We start from the raw sequence: 23,181 nt of genomic DNA, 5'->3' as shown, positions 1-23,181 counted from the left end.
CCGTACGAGAAATGTAGAGTCTGAGTGCTCTCACAAGATCTAACAAGTGCAAATCCTTTTCACATTGGTGAACTGGATGAGGGCAAAAAGAAGGTAAGGAGATATCCTGATTGAGATGAAAAGGGGATACCACCTTAGGGAGAAATTCCGGAACCGGACGCAGAACCACCTTGTCCTGGTGAAACACCAGGAAGGGGGCTTTGCATGACAGTGCAGCTAGCTCAGACACTCTCCGAAGTGATGTGACTGCCACTAGGAAGACCACCTTCTGCGAAAGGCGTGAAAGAGAAATATCTCTCATTGGCTCGAAAGGTGGTTTCTGAAGAGCCGTTAGCACCCTGTTCAGATCCCAGGGTTCTAGCGGACGCTTGTAAGGAGGGACTATGTGGCAAACCCCCTGCAGGAACGTGCGGACCTGCGGAAGCCTGGCTAGACGCTTTTGAAAAAACACAGAGAGCGCCGAGACTTGTCCCTTAAGAGAGCCGAGAGACAAACCCTTTTCCATTCCGGATTGAAGGAAGGACAGAAAAGTGGGCAAGGCAAATGGCCAGGGAGTAAAACCCTGATCAGAGCACCAGGATAAGAAGATCCTCCACGTCCTGTGGTAGATCTTGGCGGACGTTGGTTTCCTGGCCTGTCTCAGTGGCAATGACCTCTTGAGATAACCCTGAAGACGCTAGGATCCAGGACTCAATGGCCACACAGTCAGGTTGAGGGCCGCAGAATTCAGATGGAAAAATGGCCCTTGAGACAGTAAGTCTGGACGGTCTGGTAGTGCCCACGGTTGACCCACCGTGAGATGCCACAGATCCGGGTACCACGACCTCCTCGGCCAGTCTGGGGCGATGAGGATGGCGCGGCGGCAGTCGGACCTGATCTTGCGTAATACTCTGGGCAGCAGTGCCAGAGGAGGAAATACATAAGGCAGCCGAAACTGCGACCAATCCTGAACTAATGCGTCTGCCGCCAGAGCTCTGTGATCTTGAGACCGTGCCATGAATGCCGGGACCTTGTTGTTGTGCCGGGACGCCATTAGGTCGACGTCCGGCTTCCCCCAGCGGCAACAGATCTCTTGAAACACGTCCGGGTGAAGAGACCATTCCCCTGCGTCCATGCCCTGGCGACTGAGAAAGTCTGCTTCCTAGTTTTCTACGCCCGGGATGTGAACTGCGGAGATGGTGGAGGCTGTGGCTTCCACCCACAGCAGAATCCGCCGAACTTCCTGGAAGGCTTGCCGACTGCGTGTGCCGCCTTGGTGGTTGATGTATGCTACCGCCGTGGCGTTGTCCGACTGAATTCGGATCTGCCTGCCTTCCAGCCACGGTTGGAACGCCTTTAGGGCTAGATAAACTGCCCTTATCTCCAGAACATTGATCTGAAGGGAGGACTCTGGCTGAGTCCAGGTACCCTGAGCCCTGTGGTGGAGGAAGACCGCTCCCCACCCTGACAGACTCGCGTCCGTCGTGACCACAGCCCAGGATGGGGGCAGGAATGATTTCCCCTTCGACAAAGAAGTGGGAAGAAGCCACCACTGAAGGGAGGCCTTGGTTGCCCGAGAAAGGGAGACTTTCCTGTCGAGGGACGTCGACTTCCTGTCCCATTTGCGGAGAATGTCCCATTGAAGTGGACGCAGATGAAACTGCGCAAATGGAACTGCCTCCATTGCTGCCACCATCTTCCCTAGGAAGTGCATGAGGCGCCTCAAGGGGTGCGACTGGGCTCGAAGGAGAGATTGCACCCCTGTCCGTAGTGAACGCTGTTTGTCCAGCGGAAGTTTCACTATCGCTGAGAGAGTATGAAACTCCATCCCGAGATATGTCAGCGATTGGGTCGGTGTCAATTTTGACTTTGGGAAATTGATGATCCACCCGAAACTCTGGAGAGTCTCCAGAGCAATGTTCAGGCTGTGTTGGCATGCCACCCGAGAGGGGGCCTTGACAAGGAGATCGTCTAAGTAAGGGATCACCGAGTGTCCCTGAGAGTGTAGGACTGCTACCACTGTTGCCATGACCTTGGTGAAGACCCGTGGGGCTGTCGCCAGGCCGAAAGGCAGTGCCACGAACTGAAGGTGTTCGTCCCCGATGGCGAAACGCAGGAAGCGTTGATGCTCTGGTACAATCGGTACGTGCAGATAAGCATCCCTGATGTCGATTGATGCTAGGAAGTCTCCTTGGGACATCGAGGCGATGACGGAGCGGAGAGATTCCATCCGGAACCGCCTGGTGTTCACGTGTCTGTTGAGCAGTTTGAGGTCCAGAACGGGACGGAAAGATCCGTCCTTTTTTGGCACCACAAACAAGTTGGAGTAAAAACCGTGACCCCATTGCTGAAGGGGAACAGGGATCACCACTCCTTCTGCCTTCAGAGTGCTCACCGCCTGAAGAAGAGCATCGGCTCGCTCGGGGGGGCGGTGATGTTCTGAAGAAACGAGTCGGAGGACGAGAGCGGAACTCTATCCTGTAACCGTGAGACAGAATGTCTCTCACCCATCGGTCTTGGACATGTGGCAACCAGGCGTCGCAAAAGCGGGAGAGCCTGCCACCGACCGAGGATGCGGTTTGGGGAGGCCGAAAGTCATGAGGAGGCCGCTTTGGGAGCGGTTCCTCCGGCGGTCTTTTTAGGACGTGACTTAGACCGCCATGAATCAGAGTTCCTCTGACCCTTCTGTGGCCTGTTGGGCGAGGAGAATTGAGAACTGGCTGAGGGCCGAAAGGACCGAAACCTCGCTTGAATTTTTCGTTGCTGAGGTCTCTTTGGTTTGGGCTGGGGTAAGGACGAGTCCTTTCCCTTGGATTGTTTAATGATTTCATCCAATTGCTCGCCAAACAGGCGTCGCCAGAAAATGGCAAACCGGTTAAGAACTTTTTGGAAGCAGAGTCTGCCTTCCATTCACGTAGCCACATGGCCCTGCGGACTGCCACCGAATTGGCGGATGCTACCGCCGTACGGCTCGCAGAGTCCAGGACAGCATTCATGGCGTAGGACGCAAACGCCGACGCCTGAGAGGTTAAGGACACAACCTGCGGAGTAGAGGCACATGTGACTGCATTAATCTCAGACTGACAAGCTGAGATAGCTTGGAGTGCCCATACGGCTGCGAATGCCGGAGCAAAGGACGCGCCGATAGCTTCATAGATGGATTTCATCAGGAGCTCTATCTGCCTGTCAGTGGCATCCTTGAGTGATGCACCATCTGCCACTGCAACTATGGATCTAGCCGCCAGTCTAGAGATTGGAGGATCCACCTTGGGACACTGAGCCCAACCCTTGACTACGTCAGAGGGGAAGGGATAACGTGTGTCATTAAGGCGCTTAGTAAAGCGCTTATCTGGAAAAGCTCGGTGTTTCTGGACTGTATCTCTGAAGTCGGAGTGATCAAGAAACGCACTCCGTGTACGTTTGGGAAACCTAAAATGGAATTTCTCCTGCTGAGAAGCGGACTCCTCAATCTGAGGAGTTGGAGGAGAAAGATCCAACACCTTATTGATGGACGCTATAAGGTCGTTTACTATGGCGTCCCCTTCAGGTGTATCAAGGTTGAGAGCGGCGTCAGAATCAGAGCCCTGATCTGCCACCTCCGCTTCATCCTCCATAGAGTCCTCATGCTGAGACCCTGAACAGTGTGATGAAGTCGAGGGACGCTCCCAGCGAGCCCGCTTAGCCGGTCTGGGACTGTGGCCCGTGTCGGAGTCCTCACCGTGGGACCTATGAGTCGCCCCAGGAGCACTTTGCTGCGCCGACCGAGGGGGGTCTGAGGGAACTGATTGAACAGTGCCCGGGGCCTGTGTTACAGGTCTGGACTGCAAAGCTCCTAGTATTTTAGCAGACCATTTATCCATAGACTCAGAAAGTTTGTCAGCGAATACTGCAAACTCTGTCCCCGTCACCTGGACAGTGGCAGCAGGTGGTTCCACCTGGGCCGAGGGTCCCACCAGTGTCAGAGGCTCCGGCTGAGTGAGTGTCACAGGGGCCGAGCATTGCACACAATGAGGGTAGGTGGAACCTGCAGGTAGCATAGCCGCACATGAGGTACAGGTTGCAAAGTAAGCCTGTGCCTTGGCACCCTTGCTTTTTGCGGACGACATGCTGTTGTCTCCTCTTAGAGCAATCAGAGAGGGTATATAGCCAAAGCAATAGTGCGGCCGTACAGAGTAATGTATACAATATAGGCATATAAATATACACTTCGGCACCCAGGGGGGCCAGCACCTAGTAACAGGTGCGGCTTACCGACCGCCCTCAGCGGTTGTGTGACCACCAGATTCCCTGCTCCCAGAGCTGTGTCTCTGAAGTCCTCCAGCGTCAGAAGTGCTGATAGGAATGGCTGCCAGCGTTCTGAGAGGAGGAGGGAGCCGTGGGCGTGCCTTAGAAAGTGCGGGAATCTGGTGCCCCACGGTGCTCAGTGAGGGGGGAGGAGGATACTAAGTATGCTCCAGCCCTCAGCGCTGACGTCCAGTGCAGCGTCCCGCCCTTACCCCTGACTGGCAGGTCCGGGGGCGGGAATATGCGGTACTAGGCCGCAAAAGCCGGGGACTAAAGTTATAAGCTCGGCCGGCAAACAAGCGCGGTCAGCGCGGTAGTCCCGGCGCACAAACACACCCAGCAGCTGCTGCAGCGTCCGTTACACAGGCGCTCTATGCGCCGTCCCCAAGGGGACACAGAGTACCTCAGAGTAGCAGGGCCTGTCCCTGACGATACCCGGTCTCCTGTCCAGCAGATTCCCCCAGGGGCTGCGGAGGGAGCACGGTCCCAGTGCCTGGTGACCGGTTAGGATCCCACTTCACCCAGAGCCCCTAAGGGATGGGGAAGGAAAACGGCATGTGGCTCCTGCCTGTGTACCCGCAATGGGTACCTCAACCTTAACAGCACCGCCGACCAGAGTGGGGTGAGAAGGGAGCATGCCGGGGGCCCTGTTATGGGCCCCCTTTTCTTCCATCCGATATAGTCAGCAGCTGCTGCTGACTAAATTGTGGAGCTTGCGTGCATGTGTGCCTCCTTCAACACAAAGCATAAAAACTGAGGAGCCCGTGATGCACGGGGGGTGTATAGGCAGAGGGGAGGGGTTTACACTTTTAAGTGTAATACTTTGTGTGGCCTCCGGAGGCAGAAGCTATACACCCAATTGTCTGGGTCTCCCAATGGAGCGACAAAGAAATGAGTCAAACAATACTTTTAATTATGAACATAATTAATCAAACACATTATTTGCTGAAAATTAGTGTATGAATTTAAGTTTATAATTTTTTTATTTTTTTACATTTTTTCATACTGTTTGAATGGTCAAACCTTATTTAGATGTGTATTTGTATTGAAAACGCACCTCAATTTAAGCACAGAAAATGCATGTAAAACGCTATAAAAACGCTTGCGTATTTCCAGCGTTTCTGTGGTCAAAACCAAATTTGACAATGACAAATTCTGCCAAAGTATGTGTTTTCTTCTGCAAATTACTGAACGCAACGTGCGTACATGGCCTAAGTCCTATGTGGAACATAAGGATAGGTGTCTTGTACACCCTATGGATGAGAAACAGCTGAGAAAGCCTTTGACGTTCGAGACTGCCATTTCAGGAATCTGTTCCAATATGTCCGACCATTGGTCATCAGTTAAGGGGCCTAAGGGTGGCTTTACATGCTGCGATATCCGGCCCGATATCGCTAGCATGAGACCCGCCCCCATCGTTTGTGCGCGACGGGCATATCGCTGTCCGTCGCGCACAAAATCGCGCACCCCCCATCACACGTGCTTACATGGCCTTCGACGTCGCTGTGACCGGCGAACCGCCTCCTTTCTAAGGGGGCGGTCCGTTTGACGTCACAGCAACGTCACTAAGCGGCCGCCCAATTATAGCGAAGGGGTGGAGATGAGCGGGACGTAACATCCCGCCCACCTCCTTCCTTCCGCATTGTGGCCAGAGGCAGGTAAGGTGATGTTCCTCGTTCCTGCGGTGTCAAACGTAGCGATGCGTGCTGCCGCAGGGACGAGGATCAACTTCGCCTCAGCGACAGCAGCGATAATTGGGAGTGGACCCCCATGTCAACGAGGAGCGATTTTGGACGTTTTTGCAACGATCCAAAATCGCTCCTAGGAGTCACACGCTACGACATCGCTACAGCGGCCGGATGTGCGTCACAAAATCCGTGACCCCAACGAGATCGCTGTAGCGAAATCGTAGCATGTAAAGCCCGCTTAAGTCTCACTCCCATTTATTTTTGGCCATAAACGGGTATCTATCCAAATGGGCAGGCAGTAGTTTCCTATATAGTTCTGATATAAGACCTCTAGAGGACTTCAGACATGACCAAAGGGCGCAACGTAGAATATGTTACATTCACAGGGCCAAACCTCCTGTCTCTCCAATGCGTGTCACAGCTGTAAATATTGGTGGAAAAATACATGTGGGAGGTGAAACTCAGTCTGTAGTTGCTCAAAGCTCTTAAGAACATTATTCAGCAGAATTTGTGACACCAAATATATCCCTCTATCTTCCCACCCTCTAAATCCTTCAGGTTTCTGCATTTCTGGTAGGTCCGGATTCCGCCATAGTGGCCAGAACTCTGCAGGCCCGTCTTCTTTCAGAAGAGATTTGCCCCTGTCCCAATACTTTGAAGATCATGGCTAGTGTTGGATGTCGTGCCCTGTTCACCTGCCTCCATCTGACATACCGGGTATTTCCAGTCCGACCTTACTCTCTTACCAGATCACCACTAACATCCTATACCTCCTTCCTTTCCCCAGCCACTAAACTGCTGCATCGGGGAAGCAATGTAATATAAATACGGGTTTGGCACTGCCAATAAAGTGTGGTGTTTTTTTTACATTATACAGAGCGGCCTGGGCTATTATATACAGTATTCTATAATGCTGTATATAAGGGATCACTGGTGGTGGCCGCAGCTCATAGGGTAAAAATCTGGTGACAGGTTCCCTTTAAAGGGTCAGATCTTTAAGGGGGCTTTACACGGTAGCGATATCGCTAGCAATTTGTAGCGATAGCGAGCGTGTAAGTACCCGCCCCCGTCGCGCATACGATTGTTTGTGATCGCTGCCGTAGCGAACATTATCGCTACGGCAGCGTCACACATACTTACCTGGTCGGCGGCGTCGCTGTTACTGCCGAACAATCCCTCCTTCAAGGGGGAGGGACGTTCGCCATCACAGCAACGTCACCGCAACGTCACTAAGCGGCCGGCCAATCAAAGCGGAGGGGCGGAGATTAGCGGACGTAACATCCCGCCCACCTCCTTCCTTCCTCATTGTGGCCGGCGGCAGGTAAGGAGACGTTCCTCGCTCCTGCGGTGTCACACATAGCGATGTGTGCTGCCGCATGAGCGATGAACCACCTGGATAAACAACCCTTACCGATTTTTGAGTTTGGGACGACCTCTCCATGGTGAACGATTTTCACCATTTTTGAGGTCGCTTAAGGTCGTTGGTCAGTGTCACACGCTGCGATATCGTTAATGACGCCGGATGTGCGTCACTAACAACGTGACCCCGACGACAAAACATTAACGATATCGTAGCGTGTAAAGCCCCCTTTAGTGTTGTCCCATTAAAAAATAAAATATTTACGAAAAAGGAGTGTACTCGCTATTATGATTGATATAAACACACACACACACACACACACACACACACACACACACACACACACACAGCCTTGAAAAGTTATTCATACCTGGTATACTTTACTTTTCCACAATTCTTCACGATGTACCCATAAATTTACATTTATTTTATTGGGATTTTATGTGATTTGCCGACACAAAGTAGCAAGTATTTTGTGAGGTGTAAAGGAAATAATACATTGTTTTCTATAGATTTTTAAAAAATATAAATCTGAAAATTGGGATCTGCATTTGTATTACTGCCCCCCTATATTCTGATACCCTTAAAGTCACGAGTGACCAATTGTCTCCAGAAGTCACCTGATTAGTAAATTGAGTCCACCTGCATGTAATTTAGTTTTAGGGCTCATGTCTACTTGCGATTTTCATGCGCTAGTGCGATCCGATGATTAAAAAAAAAAGTCGTATTGCACCAGTGTTAATCAATAGTGCAGTGTCCTTTAGCTATTTTTTTCTCATCTCGAATCGTGCTCTCGGTGCAATCGCAGCATGCTGCGTTTTGCATTGAGTCTCGGCTCACGCACCCCCAACATCGCACTGCACTTGCATGTCATGCGACTGCAGTGCGATGCACGCATAGACAGACAGCGGAGGAGATGGGGAGAAAGTGCTCCCCCCCTCTCCTCCACAGCTATGATACGATCGCAAGACTGCATGACCCTCGGCTGACACCCACAGCAGAGGGTCATTAGCATATTGCTTCCGATGCTCTCGCATCGGAAGCTTTGTGCAAGTGCCCATGAGCCCTTAGAATAAATACAGTTGTTCTGTGAAGGCCTCAGAGGTTTGTGTGAGAACATTAGGGATCAAACAGCATCATGAAAACCAAGGAACACACTGGACAGGTCAGGGATAAAGTTGTGGAGAAGAGTAAAGCAGGGTTAGGTTATATAAAAAAAAAATAGCCCAAGTTCTGTTTATCTCACAGAGCCTTGTAACAGCCCCCAAAAGACAGAGAAAGGTGGTCCTTTTACAAATGTTTGTAAAATGTTTAGAAAACCAGGTATTATTTCCTTTACACTTCACAAATACTTGGTATATCACACAAAATCCCAACAAAATACATACCATTTATGGGTCTAGTGTGAAAAAATGTGGAAACATTCACAGTTTAGGTATGAATACTTTTTTTAAGGCAATGTACACACCCAGAGATCAATAATAATCCAGTAATCTTACCTCTGAATCTGCTGCACACAGGGGAGGACGAAGACCCGTCCACCGGCGATCATCACTGGAGGACTGCGGCAGAAACCTGCAAGACACCAGAGGTAAGAGCCCTGTACACAGGACTCTTATATTTCTGGGAATGTAACCGATCCTTAGAATTATGTGGACGTAGGGCTGAACCCAAGGAGAGAAGCCACATTCATCTCAAGGAAGCTGGCTGGGCACCTCCGAGATACAGGTGAAGACAGACCTTAGTGCTGCAACCCTTCATTTACTGGATCTTTGGGGTCCCAGCAGACGCCCAGTGATCCTTTAAGTTGCTTGTCCAACTCTGGGGACATTTTTATGCTTTTGTTTACTTAAATACATGCATTTGTGTCTAAAAACAATTGTGTTTCAACAAAAAATTAGCACCATTTAGCTTTTATAGGCTCATGGTTTCACACCTGTGATGTGCTCCATTCACCTGTGATGTGCTCCATTCACCTGTGATGTGCTCCATTCACCTGTGATGTGCTCCAGTCACCTGTGATGTGCTCCAGTCACCTGTGATGTGCTCCAGTCACCTGTGATGTGCTCCAGTCACCTGTGATGTGCTCCAGTCACCTGTGATGTGCTCCAGTCACCTGTGATGTGCTCCAGTCACCTGTGATGTGCTCCAGTCACCTGTGATGTGCTCCAGTCACCTGTGATGTGCTCCATTCACCTGTGATGTGCTCCATTCACCTGTGATGTGCTCCGTGGTCAAAAATCAGCTGAGAGGAACTCAGAAAAAGATTTAAAAAGAAGGGAATTTTGTTTACTTACCGTAAATTCCTTTTCTTCTAGCTCCAATTGGGAGACCCAGACAGTGGGTGTATAGCTACTGCCTCTGGAGGCCGCACAAAGAACTACACTTAAAAGTGTAAGGCCCCTCCCCTTCTGGCTATACACCCTCCCGTAGGAGTACGGATTCCTCAGTTTTAGTACCAAAGCAAGAAGGAGGAAAGCCAATAACAGTTTCAAAAACAAATTCAATCCGATAACTAGATCGGAGAACTTAAGAAACAACGTGAACAACATGTGCACCCGAAAAAAACGAAACCCTAAAAACAAATAGGGCGGGTGCTGGGTCTCCCAATTGGAGCTAGAAGAAAAGGAATTTACGGTAAGTAAACAAAATTCCCTTCTTCTTTTTCGCTCCTAATTGGGAGACCCAGACAGTGGGACGTCCAAAAGCAGTCCCTGGGTGGGTAAAAAGATACCACATGAACGGGCTGTCATACAGCCTCTTCCTACAGGTGGGCCACCGCCGCCTGGAGGACCCGTCTACCTAGGCTGGCGTCTGCCGAAGCGTAGGTATGCACTTGATAGTGTTTGGTAAACGTGTGCAGACTCGACCAGGTAGCCGCCTGGCACACTTGCTGAGCCGTAGCCTGATGCCTCAACGCCCAGGACGCACCAACGGCTCTGGTAGAATGGGCCTTCAGTCCAGATGGAATCTGAAGCCCAGCAGAACGGTATGTGTGAAGAATTGGTTCCTTGATCCACCGCGCCAGGGTGGATTTGGAAGCTTGCGATCCCTTATGCTGACCAGCGACTAGGACAAAGAGCGCATCCGAACGGCGTAGAGGCGCCGTGCGAGAAATGTAAATCCTGAGTGCTCTCACCAGGTCCAACAGATGTAAACCCTTTTCAAATTGGTGAACTGGATGCGGACACAAAGATGGCAAAGTGATATCCTGATTGAGATGAAAGGAAGAAACCACCTTGGGAGAAAACTCTGGAATTGGACGCAGTACTACCTTGTCTTGGTGAAACACCAGGAAGGGAGATTTGCAAGATAACGCCGCCAGCTCGGACACTCTACGAAGAGATGTGACCGCTACAAGAAAAACTACCTTTTGTGAAAGCCGAGAAAGGGGAACCTCTTTCAAGGGCTCGAAAGGCGGCTTTTGAAGAGCAAGGAGAACCTTGTTCAGATCCCAGGGTTCCAATGGCCGTCTGTAAGGAGGAACGATATGACAAACTCCTTGGAGAAACGTGCGTACTTTAGAAAGCTGTGCCAAGCGCTTCTGAAAGAATACGGATAACGCGGAGACTTGACCCTTAAGCGAGCTAAGGGACAAACCTTTTTCCAACCCAGACTGCAGGAAGGAAAGAAAAATTGGCAATGCAAATGGCCAGGGAGAAAACCCTTGAGCCAAACACCACGCTAAGAATATCTTCCACGTTCTGTGATAGATCTTAGCTGAGGATGGTTTTCTAGCCTGTCTCATTGTGGCAACAACTCCCTGAGATAAACCTGAGGCCGCTAGGATCCAGGACTCAATGGCCACACAGTCAGGTTCAGGGCCGCAGAATTCTGATGGAAAAACGGCCCTTGAGACAGCAGATCTGGACGGTCTGGTAGTGCCCACGGCTGGCCTACCGTGAGATGCCACAGATCCGGGTACCACGACCTTCTTGGCCAATTTGGAGCGACGAGTATGGCTCGTTGGCAGTCGGACTTGATTTTCCGGAGAACTCTGGGTAACAATGCTAGAGGTGGGAACACATAGGGGAGTCGGAATTGCGACCAATCCTGAACCAATGCGTCTGCCGCCAGCGCTCGGTGATCGTGAGACCGTGCCATGAAAACTGGGACTTTGTTGTTGTGCCGTGACGCCATCAGATCGACGTCCGGCGACCCCCAGCGGCAACAGATCTGTTGAAACACGTCCGGGTGAAGGGACCATTCTCCTGCGTCCATGCCCTGGCGACTGAGAAAGTCCGCTTCCCAGTTTTCCACGCCTGGGATGTGAACTGCAGATATGGTGGACGCTCTGCTTTCCACCCACGTCAAAATCCGCTGGACTTCTTGAAAAGCTTGGCGACTGCGTGTTCCCCCTTGGTGGTTGATGTACGCCACCGCTGTGGAGTTGTCCGACTGAATCCGAATCTGCTTGCCTTCCAGCCATTGTTGGAAGGCTCGCAGAGCAAGATAGATTGCTCTGATTTCCAGAACATTGATCTGCAAGGTGGACTCTTCCTGAGTCCACGTCCCCTGAGCCCTGTGGTGGAGAAACACCGCTCCCCACCCTGATAGGCTCGCATCTGTCGTGACCACTGCCCAGGACGGGGGAAGGAACGACTTTCCCTGTGACAATGAGTTGGGGAGAAGCCACCAAAGTAGAGAGTCCTTGGCAGTCTGAGAGAGGGAGACCGTCCTGTCGAGGGACGTCGATCTCCCATCCCATTGGCGCAGAATGTCCCATTGGAGAGGGCGCAGATGAAACTGCGCGAACGGGACTGCCTCCATTGCTGCTACCATCTTTCCTAGGAAATGCATGAGGCGCCTCAGTGAGTGCGACTGGCTCTGAAGGAGAGATTGCACTCCAGTCCGTAGCGAGCACTGCTTGTCCAGTGGAAGCCTCACTATCGCTGAGAGAGTATGAAACTCCATGCCAAGATAAGTCAGAGATTGGGTCGGGATTAGATGAGACTTTGGAAAGTTGATAATCCACCCGAAAGTCTGGAGAGTGTCTAGCGCCACCTCCAGACTGTGTTGGCATGCTTCTTGAGAGGATGCCTTTATAAGCAGGTCGTCTAGATACGGGATGACCGAGTGACCCTGCGAGTGCAGAACAGCTACTACTGCTGCCATGACTTTGGTGAAGACCCGGGGGGCTGTTGCCAGACCGAAGGGTAACGCTACGAACTGTAGGTGCTCGTCGTGTATGACGAAACGTAGGAAACGCTGATGCTCTGGTGCAATCGGCACGTGGAGATACGCATCTTTGATGTCTATTGATGCTAGAAAATCTCCCTGAGACATTGAGGCTATGACGGAGCGTAGGGATTCCATCCGGAACCTCCTGACTTTTACGTGTCTGTTGAGCAACTTCAGATCCAGGACGGGACGATACGATCCGTCCTTTTTTGGGACCACAAACAGATTGGAGTAAAAACCGTGACCCTGTTCCTGAAGAGGGACGGAGGTCACCACTCCTTCCGCCTTTAGAGCGGCCACCGCCTGCCACAGAGCATCGGCTCGGTCTGGTGGTGGAGAAGTTCGGAAGAAACGAGTTGGCGGACGAGAACTGAACTCTATCCTGTACCCGTGAGATAGAATATCTCTCACCCAACGGTCTTTGACGCTTGCTAGCCAAATGTCGCCAAAGTGGGACAGCCTCCCACCGACCGCGGGCGTGGGTATCGGAGACCGCAAGTCAGGAGGACGTCGTTTTGGCAACGGTTCCTCCGGCTGGTCTTTTTGGGCGTGACTGAGACCTCCAAGGATTTGAACGTCTCTGGTCCTTTTGAGTCTTTTTTGACGAGGCGAATTGGGACCTGCCCTGTCCTCGAAAGGACCGATAACCAGACTGACCCCTCCTCTGTTGGGGCTTGTTTTGTCTGTGTTGCGGTAAGGAAGAGTCCTTACCCTTGGAGTGTTTGATGATTTCATCCAAACGCTCTCCAAACAATCGGTCACGAGAAAAAGGCAAATTGGTTAAGCACTTCTTGGAATGAGAATCTGCTTTCCAATGTCTCAACCACAGAGCCCTACGCAAAACAACTGAGTTGGCTGACGCCACTGCCGTGCGGCTTGTAGCGTCCAGAACAGCATTAATCGCGTACGACGCGAATGCCGCCATTTGCGAGGTCAATGGTGCTACCTGCGGGGCAAATGCACGTGTGACTGAGTCGACTCGCGCAAGCCCGGCCGTGATAGCTTGGAGTGCCCATACGGCCGCAAAAGAAGGCGCTAATGACGCTCCAATCGCTTCATAGATGGATTTCAGCCAGAGCTCCATCTGCCTGTCAGTGGCATCTTTAAGTGCCGCTCCATCTTCAACAGCAACCAAGGATCTAGCTGCAAGCCTGGAAATTGGAGGATCCACTTTTGGACACTGGGTCCAACCCTTGACCACTTCAGAGGGAAAAGGGTAGCGTGTATCTTTAAGTCGTTTAGGAAAACGCCTTTCAGGATAAGCGTGGGGTTTCTGGATTGCGTCTCTGAAGTCAGCGTGGTCCAGAAAAGTGCTTAATGTACGCTTAGGGTATCTGAAATGGATTCTCTCGTGCTGCGAAGCTGACTCCTCTACAGGAGGAGCTGGTGGGGAAATATTCAACATCTTATTGATGTTAAATATAAGATCATTAACTATGGCGTCACCATCTGGTGTATCTAGATTGAGAGCGGTCCCAGGATCAGAATCCTGATCAGTTACGTCCGCCTCATCACCCATAGATTCATCCCGCTGGGATCCAGACCATTGAGATGAATGTGAAGGCCCGTCATAACGAGCCCGCTTAGGCTGCCCGGGGCCATCGTCCGAGTCAGAGTCTTCACCCTGAGGTGTAGATGCCCGTCCCGGAGCTAGGAGCTGAGGGGGACCAGGGGGCAATGATTGCACAGTGTCCGTGGTCTGAAGTACAGGCCTAGCTCGCAATGTGTCAAGAATTTGTGACATAGTGAGAGACATTCTGTCAGCAAAAGCTGCAAACTCAGTTCCTGTCACCTGGACAGCATTCACAGGTGGTACACCCTGGGACACGTCCAGCAGAGGTCCCGACTGTGCAAGCGCCGCAGGGGCCGAGCACTGCACACAATGGGGGTCCGTGGAGCCTGCCGGTAGAAAAGTCCCACATGCGGTGCAGGAAGCATATAATGTCTGTGCTTTGGCACCCTTGCGTTTTACGGGCGACATGCTGCTGGCTCTCTGCATGTGAGAGAGTCTATAGCCAAAAGGGCGACCAGCGCTATGCAGTACAAAGTATTTGTAGCAACAAAATACTAAGAATACTACGAGCACAAGAGGGGGTGAGCCCTGAGGGCTGCTTACCGCCCGCTGAACAGCGGGTAAGAGGCTGCAGAATGCCTTGTCTGGGTCTCCCCGGCTCCCCTCTGCAGCGCAGCGTGTCTGGCAAGAATGGCTGCCGGCTTGTGTGGAGAGGGGCGGTCCGTGGGAGTTCCCAAACAAAAGTGCGGGAACAGTGTCCCCTCTGTGCTGACTGTGAGGGCTGGAGTATGTAAAAACGACTCCAGCCCTCAGCGCTGATGCACTGGCCAGCGTCCCGCCCCTCTCCTGACTGGCAGGTCTGGGGGCGGGAACGAACGAAAGCAGGCCGCAAAAGCCGGGGACTCGAGTTATCAGCGCGGCCGCCGTAAAAGCGCGGGCCGCGCTGAAGTCCCCGGCGCACTACAAGTGCCAGCCGCGCCGCTATTCCAGCGGCCGGCGCGACCGAGTCCTAGACGTGGGCAGCGTCCCGCCCCTCTCCTGACTGGCAGGTCCGGGGGCGGGAACGAACGGAAACAGGCCGCAAAAAGCCGGGGACTGTAGTTATCAGCGCGGCCGCCGTAAAAGCGCAGGCCGCGCTGAAGTCCCCGGCGCACTACAAGTGCCAGCCGTGCCGCAGCCCCAGCGGCCGGCGCGGCCGATCCCATAAGTGTGCCTGCTTCAGCTAAGCTGAATGAGGCCATGGCACAGGCGCCGCAGCGCTGACGTCCCCCGGCGCACTACAACACCCAGCATGCTGCGGTGTGAGCGCCAAATGCACGGGGACACAGAGTACCTTAAGGAAGCAGGGCCATGTCCCTGACGTACTCCGCTCCATCCAGCATCTTCTCCAGGGGCTGTAGATGGAGCCCGGTCTCAGTGCCTGGAGACCGGTAAATCCCACTTCACCCAGAGCCCTGTAAAAAGGGATGGGGAAGGAATCAGCATGTGGGCTCCTGCCGCCGTACCCGCAATGGGTACCTCAACCTTACAAACACCTCCGACATAAGTGGGGTGAGAAGGGAGCATGCTGGGGACACTGTATGTGTCCTCTTTTCTTCCATCCGACATAGTCAGCAGCTGCTGCTGACTAAAAACAATGGAGCTATGCGTGCGTGTCTGACCTCCTTGCGCACAAAGCTAAAACTGAGGAATCCGTACTCCTACGGGAGGGTGTATAGCCAGAAGGGGAGGGGCCTTACACTTTTAAGTGTAGTTCTTTGTGCGGCCTCCAGAGGCAGTAGCTATACACCCACTGTCTGGGTCTCCCAATTAGGAGCGAAAAAGAAAAATAAATTCTCCTTTCAAAATGAGCTCACTAATGGACACTCAGTTAACTCATTTTTCATGCAGGAATGGAATATATAAAGGTTTCTGTTACATGAGAACATGCAGAGGTCGCGAATCGATGCAGAATTTACATTGAGATACTGTCCCATTATACGATGAGGGAGAGTCTGGGACGGGACACAATCTTACCCGACACCACCATGGCTTCGTTCGGTCCGCAGGTATAAAACACCATCTGAATGTGAAGAAATAAAGCAATGAGCGGTGGTCCCGAGTGATACGCTATGTAAAAATTTTACTGCACATTTCTACACATAAAAGACCTCATTTATCAAAAGGTTCTGGAAGAGAAACCAATCACAGCAGAGCTTTCACTTCAAAGACTGCGCTGATAAAATGAAAGCTGCTCTGTGATTGGTTGGTTTGGGTAACCTACAGTTTTCCTTTTGGACATTTTTGATAAATCTGCCCCAAAGCCTGTGTGTTCTCGGTTTAGTTGCTTTCACCCTGCATTATTGTTATCAATAATCGGGGACTATTGTTTTGCAATTTCATCATTAGGCGATGGCTCCATCAGGGTCAGCAGTGTAATAAGCCCGTGCATGTATCGGGTGGTAGAGGGGTCTGCCCTGTGACTTCTGTTCTGTCTCCTGGTCCTTCCTGTCTGTGGTCGTTACACCACGGCTGGACTCCGCGTGACTCCAGATTGCACAACCGCTGGTTTCTGGATGAATCACATGAAAAGGGCAACAGTGCAGACAATCCCGGGCCTCTCGCAATCACACACAATCTTGTCTCTGCTCACTTTGCCTGCAGTGGCCACTACAGGGGTGATGTAGTATTAGGGTATGTGCGCACGTTGCTTTTTACCTGCTTTTTACCTGCTTTTTTGCTGCTTTTTCTTCTGCGCTGTTTAATGCCAAAATGGATGTGTTCTTCTATTCAAGCAAAGTCTATGGGAATTTGGGTTTCTTGTTCACACTATGTTGTTCAAAATGCTGCCTTTTTGTGGCAGAACTTTGGTCAAAAACTCAGCTTTGCAGTGCAAAACCCAAATGGCAAAAACAATTGACATGTTGCTTCTTTGAAAAGCTGAGTTTTTGACCAAAGTTCTGCCTCAAAAAGGCAGCATTTTGAACAACATAGTGTGAACAAGAAACCCAAATTCCCATAGACTTTGCTTGAATAGAAGAACACATCCATTTTGGCATTAAACAGCGCAGAAGAAAAAGCAGCAAAAAAGCAGGTAAAAAGCAGGTAAAAAGCAACGTGCGCACATACCCTTACATAGCTAAAAAGCAAAAGTACCGTGTGCCAGAAGCCACTAGAGTGCCACAAGCCACCAGACCTCCGGGAACAGTGTGCCACTAGACCGCCGGGAACCGTGCGTGCCAGAAACCACTAGACCGCCGGGAACCGTGCGTGCCAGAAACCACCAGACCGCCGGGAACCGTGCGTGCCAGAAACCACCAGACCGCCGGGAACCGTGCGTGCCAGAAACCACCAGACCGCCGGGAACCGTGCGTGCCAGAAACCACCAGACCGCCGGCAACCGTGCGTGCCAGAAACCACTAGACCGCCGGCAACCGTGCGTGCCAGAAACCACTAGACCGCCGGGAACCGTGCGTGCCAGAAACCACTAGACCGCCGGGAACCGTGCGTGCCAGAAACCACTAGACCGCCCGGGAACCGTGCGTGCCAGAAACCACTAGACCGCCCGGGAACCGTGCGTGCCAGAAACCACTAGACCGCCCGGGAACCGTGCGTGCCAGAAACCACTAGACCGCCCGGGAACCGTGCGTGCCAGAAACCACTAGACCGCCCGGGAACCGTGCGTGCCAGAAACCACTAGACCGCCCGGGAACCGTGCGTGCCAGAAACCACTAGACCGCCGGGAACCGTGCGTGCCAGAAACCACTAGACCGCCGGGAACCGTGCGTGCCAGAAACCACTAGACCGCCGGGAACCGTGCGTGCCAGAAACCACTAGACCGCCGGGAACCGTGCGTGCCAGAAACCACTAGACCGCCGGGAACCGTGCGTGCCAGAAACCACTAGACCGCCGGGAACCGTGCGTGCCAGAAACCATTAGATCTCCAGGAACCGTGTGCCAGAAACCATTAGATCTCCAGGAACCATATGCCATAAGCCACTAGACCGCCGGGAACCGTGTATGCCAGAAACCATTAGATCTCCAGGAACCATATGCCATAAGTCACTAGACCGCCGGGAACCGTGTATGCCAGAAACCATTAGGGCTCTGTGTCCACGCTGCGGAAAATGCGTGGATTTTGCCGCGGATTTCTCGCGGAAAAGCCGCGGATTTTCCGAAAACCTGCAGCAGCGGCACTTCCCAGCCATTTCAATGGCATTTTGGAAATGCTGTGTCCATGCTGCGGATTTTTCCGCGGCGGATTTGCCGCGGATTTTGATCCGGAAAAATCTGCAACATGTCAATTATTGTTGCGGATTTTGATCCGGATTTTGGCTATAGAATTGGGAAAAAAAAAATCCGCACCAGAATCCGCGGCAATTCCGCGGTAAATCCGCACCTTTGAAAAGGTGCGGATTTGCCGGGAAAGTCGCGGATTTTCATGCAGAAAAATCCGCAGCAACATTCTACCGTGAACACATAGCCTTAGATATCCAGGAACCGTGTGCCAGAAACCATTAGATCTCCAGGAACCATGTGCCATAAACCACCAGACCGCCAGGGACTAGGCACTAAATATGTCCATCATGAGTCCGTTGTGAGACCCCTTTAAAAATAAATAAATTAGTTTTCCTCTATTTTGTAAAACTATTACAGGATTCCCACTGAAATCAACTGCAAAAAATGCTGAGCAGATCCAGAGCGATCGGCATGTGACTGTGTAACATCGGCTTCCAGCACAGATAGAATATGTCCTCGCTGACGGCCAGAAGCTGCTCCGTATCCGCCGGTGGGAGGACTGATTACATTAGTGACTGCAGAGCTGGCAGCCGGAGCCGCAGTACTCAGCTGGCAGGAGACATGTCTGCTGCTCCTCCATTACAGAGGAGAGGAGCGGCAACAGCAGAAAGACTACAGCCGAGAACCACAACTCCCAGCATCTCCTGACGTCTGGCCTGTGGTAACCTAATCTAACACAATAACATATTTTGTCTTGTGTGGGTTTAGAACAAACATGGCAGTGCGCATCATAAACAGCGCCACCTCTGTGCACAGCCTGTGCCTGGTACTGCACCTATACCCCAGCCAATTTAAAAAGGGGTTAAAAACCTTTTTATGCTGCAAAATAAAGCAAAAGTTCCCCATCAGCCTTCTGTTTACTTCCCTGCAGTGATAACAACCATGTGACCGCTGCAGCCAATCACTGCTCTGAGCAGCTTTATGCTAAAAAGCCAGTGATTAGCTGCAGCAGTCACATGGGTGTACGTGACATCATTTCAGTGAGGTCTGTGCTGTGGAGGATTTACCAGGTAGCTCTGTTTTATTACCTAATAAAAGGAGCAGTGGAGTATCAGTTCCTCGCTCTGATAACTGTCAGTGAATGGAAACATCCATTGCTTACACAGAGAAGAGGCTCATTACACAAGGCAGGATCTGGATTGGAGGGAAGCAGGAAAGTTTCCACTCACTGACAGCAAGCAGAGGAGGTGCAGATGGGATTATATTAGAGGCAGTGCAATGGGTATATAGTGTCTGCTGTGACACTGGCCGCACCCAGGAGTGGCAGACACCTCCCATACACACACACAGCCGTGCCCACACCTCCCATACACATACACACACAGCTGTGTATACTGCACCTTGCTGTGAGCTGCAGCCTATAACGTGACCTTCCTGGTGATAATTCTCAGTCCTCCGCTCTCCCTCAGTTTTTCTCTTCCTTCTGTGTTTTCCTTCCCGTTACTGCTCCACCCTGCTGCCCCCTCCTCCTACACTAATCACTGGTGATAATGGCAGGATCATAGAGTCGCGCACAGCGCCATCTAGTGTCTGGGGGTTACTTTACTGCACACAGCGCCATCTGGTGTCCGGGACCGCTCACTGCACACCGCGCCATCAGACGTCTATGGGTTATTTACTGCACACAGCGCCATCTGGTGTCCGGGACCGCTCACTGCACACCGCGCCATCAGATGTCTATGGGTTATTTGCTGCACACAGCGCCATCTAGTGTTCGGGACAGCTCACTGCACGCTCCAGTGTAACGTCACAGCAGAATACCACACAATTTTATAGATTGTTGAAAGAGATCATATCCACCTTCGGAGGCAGAATATATTGTTTGTGGGGTTTTGTTTTTTTACTTAAATGCACGTATTTTATGTCAAAAATTGTTTGTTTTTGAAAATTCATAACATTGTAGCACTGTTTGGCTTTAACCCCTTCAGCCCCGGGGCACTTTCCGTTTTTGCGTTTTTGTTTTTTGCTCCCCTTCTTCCGAGAGCCGTAACCTTTTTATTTTTCCGTCAATCTTGCCATATGAGGGCTTGTTTTTTGCGGGACAAGTTGTACTTTTAAATGAAACTATACGTTTTTCCATATGGTGTACTGGAAAGCAGCAAAAAAATTCCAAGTGTGGAAAAATTGCAAAAAAAGTGTGATGGCACAATAGTTTTTGGGATGTTTTATTCACCATGTTCACTATATGGTAAAACTGATGTGTGGGTGTGATGCCTGAGGTCGGTGCGAGTTTGTAGACACCAAACATGTATAGGTTTACTTGTATCTAAGGGGTTAAAAAATATTCACAAGCTTGTCCAATAAAAGTGGCGTACGTTTTGCGCCATTTTCCGAAATCCGTAGCGTTCTCATTTTTTGGGATCTATGGCTCAGTGACGGCTTATTTTTTGCGTCTCGAGCTGATGTTTCTAATGGTAGCGTTTTGATCGCCTGTTATTGCATTTTGCGTAAAACTTGCGGCGACCAAAAAACGTAATTTTGGCGTTTGGAATTTTTTTGCCACTACGCCGTTTACCAATCAGATTAATTGATTTTATATTTTGATAGATCGGGCATTTCTGAACGCGGCGATACCAAATATGTGTATATTTATTTTTTTTTTTAACCCTTTAATTTTCAATGGGGGGGAAAGGGGGTGATTTGAACTTTTAGGTTTTTTGTTTTTTTTTTAATTTTTTAAAACTTTTTTTTTACTTTTTTTATTTTATTTTACTAGTCCCCCTAGGGGGCTATAGCGATCAGCAATCCGATCGCTGATCGCTATCTGCTGATCACAGCTATACCGCTGTAAACAGCAGAAATAGTCACTTTCTTTTTTCCTCTGCTCCATGCCGAGGAAAAAGGAAAGTGAAACTTCGTAGCAGCAGGCGTCATCACATGACCCTGTGCTACGATGACAGCCACCGAACGTCACGTGATCACTCACGTGACTTCCGATGGGGGCGGTGGTAAGTAGAAAACATGGCCGCGCGCATATAGGTCTCGCTGCCAGACTTTGGCAGCGAGATCTAAGGGGTTAATGTTCCGGGTGGAATGCGATTCCACTCGGAACATGTAGGCACACATGTCAGTTGTTGAAAACAGCTGATATGTGTGCCGATCCACGCCACCTGCCCGCGGCAGGGGGCGGGGCTTACCGGGACACGATCCATGACGGAAAGATCCGTCCATGGTCGTGAAGGGGTTAAGGCTGTGCACCCACACAGTGAGTATTTCGAGAGTTTTTGACTGCGTATTTGTGCTGCATCAGAAACGCAACAAATTACAGTTCCAGCAATGTGGATGGGATTTATAGAACTCTCCTGCCCTCTGTGCTTCTTTTTTTTTACTCGGCACCGGGCACCACAATCATTGACATAGAGAGCACAAAAACGCAGGTGGTACATGTGTATACGACTCAACCAAAGTGAAAAATATGGGAACAGACAGGACAATTCAGGACAACATTATATCAAATCTTTATTAGACAAATAAAAAAAACCAACATTTTGTAACAAACTCCCAAAAAACACAATTACAAACATTTAAAAATGACACTAATGAGTCACATGACACCGGGGAGGGAAAATGGCTAATGGGGCACAATTTTGCCATTTTCACTTAGGGGTTTGCTCACTTTTGTTATCAGCAGTTTAGATATTAATGGCTGTGTGATGAGTTATTAAGAGGACACGAAATTTCCCGTTATACAAGCTGCACACTGACACTGTACATTGTACCACAGGGTCAGATCTTCAGTGTTGTTCCATGAAAAGATACAATAAAATATTTACAAAAATGTGAGGGGTGTACTCAGTTTTGTGGTATACTGTGTACATATACTGTGTATGTATATATATATATATATATATATATATATATATATATATACACACACATACATATAGAGCATCAGCGATCAAACTTTTGAGGGTTCATGTCTGCTAAAGAAATGCTGCTGTGTAAGGCCTCTGCCACACTTCAGTATAAAAAACGTACGTGTCTCACGTTCCGTTTTTCGGGTGCGTGTTCCGTTTTTATGTCCGTTTTTGCCGGTACGTGTATCATTCATGTGATGGCGTATGCTCGCCGTGTGTGCGTGTGGAATGTCCGTGTATGCGTGACATATGTACGTGTAATGTCCGTGTGCTGTCCATTTGAAATGAACCATTTTTCATTAAAAAATGAAGTAGAAAAATCATCATCATCAGATACTGGTGTGTCTAATTGGACCTAATTGAACTGCAGGATTGGTGACATGTGTAGGTGTTTTTTCGATTAAAAACGCACACGGACGGCACGTGTAGCACACGGACATGCTAAGTGTCAGGTACGTGCAGGCACGGACGCATTGACTTTAGGGGGTCCGTGCCTGCGTGATGCCGGAGAAACACGGACATGTTATGCGTGAGGAAAAACGCACACACGTACAAACGACACGGACACACGTTCCGAGTGGTTTTACGTGTGTGTGCCTGTTATCATAGGGTAACATTGGTGTACGTGTCTCCGCGGCCGGTACGTGCCAAAACGGAGCAAAAACCTACCGGCGGCACGGATGTGTGTTGGAGGCCTAAGGTTGACAATGTCTCGTAAATGGTTAAACGCCCCAGAATCCCCCAGCCCATACTCCCTAAAGATATACAGATCACAGACTGTACCCTTTAAATTCATAGTGATGTCAGACCCTTCCCCCATGTGATTACGGATCTCCAGATCAGAACCTTTAAACAAATTCGGACCCTCAGACTCCAAATTATTGGACCTAACCCCCTAAACAATTAAAGACCCTAAATCTGACCTCTAAACAGATGCAGCCAATGAACCGGACCCCTAAATTCAGACTGATACTAGACCCCATAAATAAATATGGACCCCTGCAATCAGATTGTATAAACAAATATAGACCCCTTTCCCTG

General features: G+C 50.5%; 1 protein-coding gene across 2 annotated transcripts in view; it reads right to left on the bottom strand.

Annotated features, from left to right (window-relative positions):
- The window catches only part of FLOT1 (flotillin 1), a 43,447-nt gene extending 23,678 nt beyond the window's left edge, over positions 1 to 19,769 (bottom strand). For both annotated transcript variants that reach the window (XM_075323427.1, XM_075323428.1), the window contains exons 1-3: positions 19,624 to 19,769; positions 16,022 to 16,067; positions 8,811 to 8,886 (exon numbers count right to left, since the gene is read on the bottom strand). In XM_075323427.1, the coding sequence (XP_075179542.1) occupies positions 8,811 to 8,886; positions 16,022 to 16,067 (122 nt within the window). In that variant the 5' untranslated portion in view covers positions 19,624 to 19,769. The remainder of the gene's footprint in view (positions 1 to 8,810; positions 8,887 to 16,021; positions 16,068 to 19,623) is intronic.
- Positions 19,770 to 23,181: the final 3,412 nt, after the last annotated feature.

Source organism: Anomaloglossus baeobatrachus, chromosome 9, assembly GCF_048569485.1.
Source record: "Anomaloglossus baeobatrachus isolate aAnoBae1 chromosome 9, aAnoBae1.hap1, whole genome shotgun sequence".
In the NCBI taxonomy this organism is placed as follows: Eukaryota; Metazoa; Chordata; class Amphibia; order Anura; family Aromobatidae; genus Anomaloglossus; species Anomaloglossus baeobatrachus.
This window is presented reverse-complemented; position numbering and strand designations above follow the sequence as displayed.